Consider the following 9,529-nt stretch of genomic DNA (forward strand, 5'->3'; position numbering starts at 1 on the left):
GGTAAATATACAACACAGTTGCGAGGACGTTGAATACAACTGAGGAACAACCTGCTAGGGGTTCCCAGCTGTGTTTAGAATTGGATACCAGACGGCATTCTGTGTATGGTTAAGATGCAATAAGAACTATCAATCCTGCCACACCTGTTTAACCGGTTGATGTTTTGTAAAACAATCAGTGGGTGCGCACATTCTTACAGAGGGTGAAACGTGCTGTTATGAAATGTGGAAACTTACACCCCTTGCGACAAGAACTTATCAGATAAACTTAACATTGAACAAGATAATCTTAACATTGTACCAGACAAATGTAGTATTATTTAAATTAGACCCAGGGCTTTTTTAAACAGCAGCAATACATTACACAATCGATGCGATTATCTACGGTGAACGATAAATCGAATTGTAATTGACAATGCTGTTATGAAATTTTAAAAAACTTTTTTAATGTTGTAGTATTCCCTACATTACTCGTAGCAAACATCTCTCTGGAATGTTAAGCACCATACATTTATTTTCAGTCAACCAACAGCAATGTTGCACAATCAAAAGAAATTTTCATTGTTCGAGGACGATATTGGAACGTTTCCCTTCAGTTCAGGAATTTGATGATTCATTGATATCACACATTTATTGATCATTTATTCACTTGTTGATTCACTTGTTGGACCATACCAGTTCGACGTTCATTTCTAATATAGTTTCTAATAAAGATATAAGGATACAACTTGAAAAAGAACACCCCAGACACATACATTAGGATAGTCCTACCTGTGCGCGCTGTGCTACGGTTGCTACTCCAGTGATGCGTAAGCGTTTGTCAGCACCTTTGTTAAAGGCTCGGTTACAGAGAGAGATGCATGACTTGTGGCGTCAGATTGTAGCTCTAACTCGAAGCAGGTGACAGGGCAAATACATGTCATGGGACGTTTTGGAGCTGTATGTACCACAGCAAAAGAAAAAAATGGGGGGAAAATTGTTGTCTTAAATGTAAAGTCATTTGTTCTTTCTCCCTGTATATTTTATTTTATATTTTCCTTTGTAACTTCTTTTCGTCAACACACAAAACTTCATCATCCCAGCTAACTGGGATGACTAATGTGCACCACAAAAAAAACATCTTTTGTGTCAAATCAGCAGTTGATTACTATCAAATCATCTCTAAAGTATTTTGATTATCCCCAGAGATTGATCCTCCCTGTTATTGTGTCCCACACTTTAAATCAGGCTGCGACATACATATTTTAACTCAAAACACTTTATTATGCCATGCATTTAATTCAAGCAATAATCGCTGTAACAATTCAGTTATTCACATGTTGTTGTACATGTAGGTTTCGGTTAAATCATGTGATGTGAGTCAGTTGTTTATTGTGAACAGCATCATTGTGTTACAGCAGATGCTCCATTAAATGGCTGGTGAGTCTTCATATCAAGGATTATTTTCTGACAGTTAAACTATTCATACAAAAACATGACTGTATAAACAAATGACAGCTTATAATAGTGTTGCATCCTTTACCACCCAAACAAAGTGTACTGTTTTTTTTAATAATCTTTTCAGATTCTCACATTAATGCTCCACAGCCTGTTTGGTCAGAACGAGTCATTCTTGTGATGGTGATGCCGTCCGATTGAAGGTCACTACGCAAACGTGTGAGGTCACCTGCTGGAAGAGACCGTGACCGACTCAGGATCCATGCAAAGTCCACATAGAAGAAACCCAAGAATTCTGTGCATGAGTAAACCAAGGCATAGTTGGTGTAATCAGTTGAGAGCACCCAGTAGGGGGCATCGGGCTGCAACACATTTGGTAAGCCTGTGAAGACAGAGATACACCAAATCAAATAAACACCAAATCAAATACACTATACAACAAAAGAAATAAAAAATATATTCTATATTCCATACAATGAAATATAAAATAACTCAATTGTAGAAATACATCAAATCAAATATAGTTTGTTTAAAAAAAAAAAAAATCAAATATAGCCATGATAATTATGATTTACTTCAAGGTATGTTCTCTGCAAGAGGCATGCAAAGTTGAACAAACTAAATTGTTGTGACTTTAGGCCTAGTGTCAATTTACCTGCAAAGAAGCTCACTTCCAGAATTGCCGGTTCGGATGCATTTATTACCCTGGCTGTGCCCTCGATTGAATTCACTTCACCATTGTTACTGAAAGACAATTTTTTTCCAATGAATCATTTGAAGATCATCATAATTAGCTGACAACGTAAGACAAGTCTTAGGGTCCAGAACACTCACAGTATCTCTTTGTTCACAACCTTGATTGCACTATCACTCTGCTGAGTGTATGTGGCTTGTTGACATTTCCCCCTCTCGAAAAATGCAGGGAGCTTTTCAATTTCGTACCATGTGCCCAGATACTGCCAGAGAGCAAAAAGGATGACAATACATATGAGTCATAAGTAAGTAAAAATTATTAGATAAAGTACAGTATGGATAGTGTATCAGCTTTTTAGCCCTTTGCTATCTTTTTATCCAAGTCTTACATTCCAAATAGTTCCATATATACAGTTTTTACAGTTTACTAATTTTATGGGTTGTTTGCTTTGTATTTACAGTCATATAGTGAAACCATTATATGAATTATGAGAAATTCAAAAGAGACAAGTTTCAGTAATTCAGTGTTAATGACTTCCCCTTAAGCAGAGTGTTTTAAAATGATTAGTCCTCACCCTGGAAAGTTGGAAATCCTGCTGCACTGGTGGTTTGGGACATTTTCCAAAATGAAACGATTGTGCTTGTGCAGCCCCCAAAATAATCAGAACCAAACACAAAAACAGCATTTTCCCTTCCATCCTTTAAAGAAAGCAGAAAAAAATTAATTTAAACATGTAAGCTGGGAAGTGCAGTCTGATTACCTTGGTAGTTTGTTTTGTCATGCACATGTCATGTCATGTCATGTTTCTCTGACAGAAGATGGTAAAAGATAAAATCATATGTAAGAGTTCCGCTTACCTCCGCTCACAGTCTTCCACTTACAGACGATAAATTCAGGTGTAGACAGCTCCTTTTTATAGGCATGCGCTTTGATTGACTTACATATTGACCAATCATACACCACGACAATTCTTGGAACCCTGCTCTGATTCTCTTTGTTGATGGTTAAGAGGCGAGGTAAAAGGTCTGCTTAGGGGCCACACAAGAGACTATTGTTTTCACATGCCTCTGATTGTTTTTGACCATAGGTCACAGTAGAACGTTAATGGCGAAGTTGTTTATATACTGATATTTCAAGATTTTTATTTTTACTTATTTATGCAACACGACGTAACAGAAAGTCAATATGTGTATTACGTGGGCGTTACACTCAAAGGAATAGGTGAACGCCAATCTCAAAAGGTTTTTTATTGTGTGATAAATAAGTTTCAACGAAAAGTTGAAGACTTGTGTGAACGTAAACTTGCCGCTCTCTGACACATTATTTGGGACAAAAACCCTCTTAAGCAGAGATCTACGTCATAAGCGTCTGTTACTTGGATAACTGTACGGTGTAATTAAACACCGATAAGTTCTACCTCTTCGAGAAGTTAAGTAGGGCCATCGTTGAGGTCGACTGTTTCCGCTCCTTACAGATCCGCGCGAATCAGCTGCGGACATAGTCTAATTAATTTAAAAATGTGAGTACGTTGTGAGAGGAGGGCAAATCAAGGTTCATTCACTGAGACAATGTATTTATGCCCAAAAATGTAAATTATGGTTGTTTGTATATTTACATCTGAGCAAATGCTGAGGAATTTACCACGTCTCTGAAAGGTAACTCGATAGTTAGCTAAATGAACTAACAAGGCTAGGTTAATGATCGAGTTAAACCGCAAATGACTTGCACGTAACATAAATAATCAGTGGAAATGTGTAAATGAAAATTCAGCTAATTACCTGGTTTAGATGATGTCGATAATATGATTAAACAAGAAATCTAACGTTAACATGCTTCAGGGAGCACCATAAAACAATCAAGGTAGACTCTTTAGCCTAACTTAGCCCGTTGCAAGAGTTTCAGAGCCTCCACAAAACATTCCTTAAAACTTAAACAGTAAAAGCAGTCGTCAAGAGTTTTATCATCGTCATATTTTGTGTTATGTCGTTTATAAAGGTATATCTTGCCATAGTAAACATGACTAGGTTACGTCTCGTAGTACACTGATGTATGCATTTGTTGCCCCGAAAGCGTAGCAATGGAGTCTATAAATGACACATTGTCAGTCTATGTAAAAAATTTACTTTAAATCCAGACTGTTTAAAACTTTTCCCAACAGCTGAAATATAGTCAGTATTCATGAGTATACCCTTTCGCTCTGATGTAGACTAATTTCGAAGATTTTTCACAGCCTTCTCAATTTGGAAGGTAGTAAATCATCATCTTTCGTGTGCTTTTACTGACGTTGTTATGGCGAAGATGAACAATGAATGTAATCTTAAAACATGTATTACTTAATTAATGAAATAGTAAGTCTTGTATTGCTGCCCACATAGCAGATACTGAAACATGCAGTTAAGAATATGGCATTGGTGTTGCCTCTACGGGCCAATGTGTTAATCTTCTCATAATGTCAAATTGAATCTAAAAATGAACAGTACTCCTTTTGGGTCTTGGTTTACATCGGTTGCTTTGGTCAGGAAGCACAGAAACATGGCTTAACCTGGTGTGACTTAGTTTGGTTTTGGTCTTGAACATACCCTCATATCTCAGACTTTGAAGATGTTACGGAGAAACTTGTCATTTCCGTCGGAGAGGGAAGGTCACGGTCAGTTGGGCCTACAGAACCACCGTGACAGATCAGCCAGCTCCTTACCAAATCTTCCTGCAATCGTGAGCACTGGAGGACCTGGACAGGGTGATGATGAATACTCTGTCCTGCGAAGCTGGTTTCCTCCTGGGCTTAGTTGCTGGGATGATGAAAGTGGGGTAACGTTGAGATCACCTTCACCAGGTAGATAAACAAAGAAAGCAAATTACAGTTGCTAGGTGGTTATTAACATTTGGAGTACATTAATAATAGTTCAGAATCCATTACTATTTTAGAAACTAATTTTTCAGATGAATGTGACGCAGTATTTGAATCAGAGGGGGACGTTATCTTCGGTCTATCAAATTTGTAAGTGTTTTTATCTTAAAAGGGATTTCTTTTTTATGTTATCACCGTTGCGTTGTATTAACAGCAGTAACTCTCTCTCTCACTCTGGCTCACTCTGTGTGTGTTGTGTGTGTGTGTGTGTGTGTGTGTGTGTGTGCCAAAGACATGGGGAGAAAGGAGATGTCATAGCAGAGCTCGCACGCTCCAACAGCCATCTGAAAGAGATAAATGCAGAACTCGAAAAGTCCCTGGAAGCGACAGAGGATTGCATTTCAGCCCTTAGAACAGAGAACACATCTTTGAGGAACCAAGTCTTGTGGTGACTTCCTCTCGACTGTTGTATATGTGCTTATTCCACTGATACACGTTTGGTTCCGCAGTGCATAGTTCAGCAAATCTAAAACAAAAGGAACAGCTCTTGCCATCATTATAGTATTTGCCAGTGAACATTTATACCTGCTATACTATGTGAGTTGTTTTATTTTTATATGTTTATTTATTGGTGTAACCTCAATTCATCCACGCATGGGGTCTAATTCCATGGCGTTAGCATGGAGCAGTCCATTCAGAATGCAGGAGAGCAGCTGCTAGATGAGTTGGAAGAGATCCGTTGTACTTTGGCAGAAAGAAAAGAGGCTAGTTGTAGAATCGAGACCAGCGTCAGACTGCTGGTGGGTAACAAGAGAATGCAAAAGAGAATTTATGCATGCATGCACACAAACGTACACACACATCTTTCATTTATTGATTCAGACTGTGTATTTGTAACTTTAATTGTGACAGGGAAAGGAAAGCGAAAGCCTTAGAGACCAAATTGAAGCTGTTGCTAGTGAGGTATGTAAGGGCGATGAACTCTGTACAGCACTGTTATCTGTATAGTGCCAGTCCCGGTGAAGCACGCTGAGTGCATGTCGGAAATATCTTTTGTTTCAGCTGTCTAATACACCACCTGATAGCGAGAAGTATAAGAAAAAAATTGGTAACCAAAGTAGCCTCATCAAAACTTTGCAGGTAATATTGATTTCCAGTACGGATTTACCCCTCATACAATTGATCCCTCCCATTATAAATGAGTAACTTGTTAATAGTAGTCAGTGGCGTTTTGCTATCACATGTGCTGAAGAAGTATGCTGAATACGTCACAGTTTTATATCTAAGTGTTTTTCAGATTTTCAAAGATTAAGATGCTGATTAAGTTTCCTTACCACATCATCCATCTCATTTTTTCTTCTCGGTAAAGGTACAAATTGACGAGCACCGACTTACCATTGATCAAAAAGATGAACTCATTCACAAGGTTGGTGATTAGGTAGATTATTCAGAAGAAGAAACACATTATAATACATTATCATCAGAAGTTTACCCCTTTTGTCTATCAACTGTAGGTTGAATTTAAGAATGCTCCAGCAATGTAAAATTATATCGCTCAATCTCTTGTTGAGCTTGGAATGGTCGAGGTTTTTGCATGATATGGTAATTTATTTAATTTCAGAAAGAATATGAGAACACACTGCTTGAAAGCTCTCTGCAAGAATACAGTTCCATCAATCAGGTACTTTTCCCACATTTCCTACATCAGTGCTTAGAACGTAACTAGAAACATTAGCTGTTCTCAGAAATATCTATGTTTGTAAGCAGCAGGTGATGTATTGAATTTATCATGTAAATTATGTTTTTATTGTGTGTGTTATTTAGGACCTGAAAGAGAAGATTAAAAAGCTGGAACAGCGGTTGGACTTGGCTGTATTGTACGTACAGCTCCGTTTTGAAATGTCTTCACTCATTGGTATAAATAGCAACATGGTGTAATTATCCATATTTCTTGACTGACAGCAATAATGAGGGGAATTTTTTGAACCTTGATGGTACCCTGTCAGCAGCCACTCAGCGTGCAATCTCGCTCGGAGAAGAGCTCGGCCTGACACCCAGACGACCAGTGAGTGTTTTCTTTGTCAACCCATTTCCCACACTGGGAGACACCGGTGGGTTTGTGGTAGTGTCGTGCTCAGTCTCTGTTGATGTCTAATGGTTTAGAGCAGGGGTCTCAAACTCCAGTCCTGGAGGGCCGGGGTCCTGCTGTTTTTCTTGTAGACCAACTAAATAGAATCTCTGATTGGCTGAAGAGTGTCCACACCTGTTTTCAAGGTGAAAATCAACAGGTAACTAAGAGGTGAAAACAAAAATCAGCAGGACCCCAGCCCTCCAGAACCGGAGTTTGAGACCCCTGGTTTAGAGTCTCTGTTTTGATACGTTACGTGGACGGTATTGTCTGACCACAATTTTGTTCTGCTTCAAAATGTTGTTTTTGTCCTATAGAAGAGAAGCATGATAGGATTAATCTTTGACAAAAGTATGTCTGACAGGAATTGTAAACAGAGCTGCTGTCAGTAAAAAATTCAGAAAAGTTCAGAAACACTTCAGTCTTCAAGCTTGTCACTTTCCCCTGTGGTAACACTGCCTTAACGGCTAAATCTTAACATTCTTTTCTTTCTTTTTGTCAGCAAATGTCAACACCCACGTGGTCTGAATGTGTGACAGCTCCATTTATGCTTAAGAAATATAAATGAGATCACATGTTCTTTTGCAAGTAAAGTCTAAACTGGGCTTGGCTCATGTTCATTCCAACACACCTCACACCCACTTCTCTAACTACAAAATGGAATAGTGTTGTCAACGGTCAGCTGACATCCACATACAGTAGGTCAGCTGTCCTCTATGTTTTGCCCTGTTTTGTCCTCGCTGTCATCACTTTTCTGTACTGAAAGTGTCCAGGGAGCAAAAACTACGAGGTATTAAAGCTAGACCACTTAGCAGGTATGTTCCTGCTGTAGCCCACCACTCAAAGTTCAGACTTTCATTTATCAGCCATGCAGTGATAAAACAGCACCAAAAACAAAAACGTCACATTGTGTTTTTTGGCTTTGTTTGAGTAGGTTCTTCCTTCCTCATGGGCGTCTTCTCTGTCTCTCCTGCTCCTCTTTACTTGTTTTCTTCTCTCTCTCTTTTTTTTTATGTCCGTCTCTTTTCTCAATCTTCTGTGGCCTCTTCTCTCCTTTTGTCTGAGGAAAAGAGTTGCACTCCTATACTGTACCTCCTTTTTTGTTCTCTCCACCTCAGGCTCAAGTGTCTTTTCCAGTTTCACCATTCACCGTTTCATTCTCCCCTCCTTCAACATTTTTCCCCAACTGCTCTCTGCTCCTCAACCTTATACTTACCTGTCACGTTCTCCTCCATCACTTTCTCTTCCTCCCCACTCCCACTTACTCTCCTACCTCTTATAATTTCTCCTGGACCATTTTTCTTCTCCATCCTTCTTTCTTCATCTCACTCCATATTCCCCACCTACATCTCACTCCTCTCCTCCACTTATACAATCACCCTCACTTTCTCCTCCTCCTCAATGTTCAATTCCTGCAGTCTCATCTTCCATCTCACTCCCTTCCTTTAGAGAGTTCTTCCACAGTTCCTCCAAAAACTCCACTAACCTCCTTGCGTCTTCTGTCACATTTTCTACTATTTCTTGTGGCCTCTCTTGCCGTTCTTCGATGTCGAACAGTTTCCACCGTCGTAATTTCTGTACCATTCTTCTCCTGTCGTTTCCACCTCGTTTTCTCCAGTTTGTTTTTCTGCTTCTCCATCACTGGTAGGTCTGTCCTTTCCTCTGCCTAGTCCATCAGCTCCACCACTCTCCTTTTTTTCCCTTCTCTCTCTTTTTCCCTCCTCCAGCATACACCAACTACGTCTTCCCCTTCTACAATTTTCTGAATTATTTCTACCCTCTCCACCACCTCATTCGTTCTCCACTTTCTCTCTTGCTTTCTTCTTTTCTCCACCAGTCCTCATAAACCTGAGGCAACTCATGAACCTCAATTGTAACTCACTCTCTCACGTTTAGTCCACCCCGCACATTCACAAGAATATCTCTGGATTCTATGCACCAATGAACTTCACTTAAAGTTTTCCTTAAAAGGCAGTTTCTGCAAAACATTCACCTCTTATTTCACATCAGTGAACTAAATAGTGTAAAAAAAAAAATGTCGAGCGGAAAAATAGACTAAAATCTGTGATCACTTGCCAGTGCTACCTCAACACAAGAAGAAATGGATATAAAAACTTCAAACAAGAACTGCAAAGCAAACCCTAATCATAGAAGATGCATTCAAACTTTACCTTGAAGCTGAGAATCTGCAGTTCTACCAGGTCTTAAAATCGAAATTTTACCCCAAAGTTATTCTGATCAGCGCCAACTATGTGCAGTATTTCCATTTGTAGCAAAACAAGTGCTCCACCCAGTTCAGTGCTCTTTGTTGAACAATATATGCTGTTGAAAGTATTTCAGAATTTGATTTCTTATTAGCATTATAATCCTCATTGGTATAGAACTTGGCCAAATATTTTTTTTCCGCACTCCCAACACTATT

General features: G+C 39.0%; 1 protein-coding gene across 1 annotated transcript; it reads right to left on the reverse strand.

Moving 5' to 3' along the window:
- Window positions 1-1,568: 1,568 nt before the first annotated feature.
- On the reverse strand, window positions 1,569-8,417 carry LOC115806709 (apolipoprotein D-like). The gene is made up of 6 exons (XM_030767576.1): window positions 8,324-8,417; window positions 4,827-4,920; window positions 2,706-2,829; window positions 2,272-2,393; window positions 2,093-2,181; window positions 1,569-1,819 (listed from the first exon to the last, which is right to left on the reverse strand). Exons 1-6 carry the CDS (start codon window positions 8,415-8,417, stop codon window positions 1,569-1,571), a joined length of 774 nt encoding a protein of 257 aa, XP_030623436.1.
- Window positions 8,418-9,529: the final 1,112 nt, after the last annotated feature.

This window comes from Chanos chanos, chromosome 3 (assembly GCF_902362185.1).
Source record: "Chanos chanos chromosome 3, fChaCha1.1, whole genome shotgun sequence".
Lineage (NCBI taxonomy): Eukaryota > Metazoa > Chordata > Actinopteri > Gonorynchiformes > Chanidae > Chanos > Chanos chanos.

Bases quoted from the DNA above. Each gene is read 5' to 3' on its own strand.
- LOC115806709 (XM_030767576.1), bottom strand. From the start codon at position 8,417: ATGGAGAAGAAAAATGGTCCAGGAGAAATTATAAGAGGTAGGAGAGTA. The intron at 2,830-4,826 runs GTAAGGAGCTGG...CTTTCTTTAAAG, and splicing joins CACGATTGCAGGAAGATTTG to GATGGAAGGGAAAATGCTGT. The intron at 2,182-2,271 runs GTGAGTGTTCTG...ATTGTCTTTCAG, and splicing joins GTTGTGAACAAAGAGATACT to TAACAATGGTGAAGTGAATT.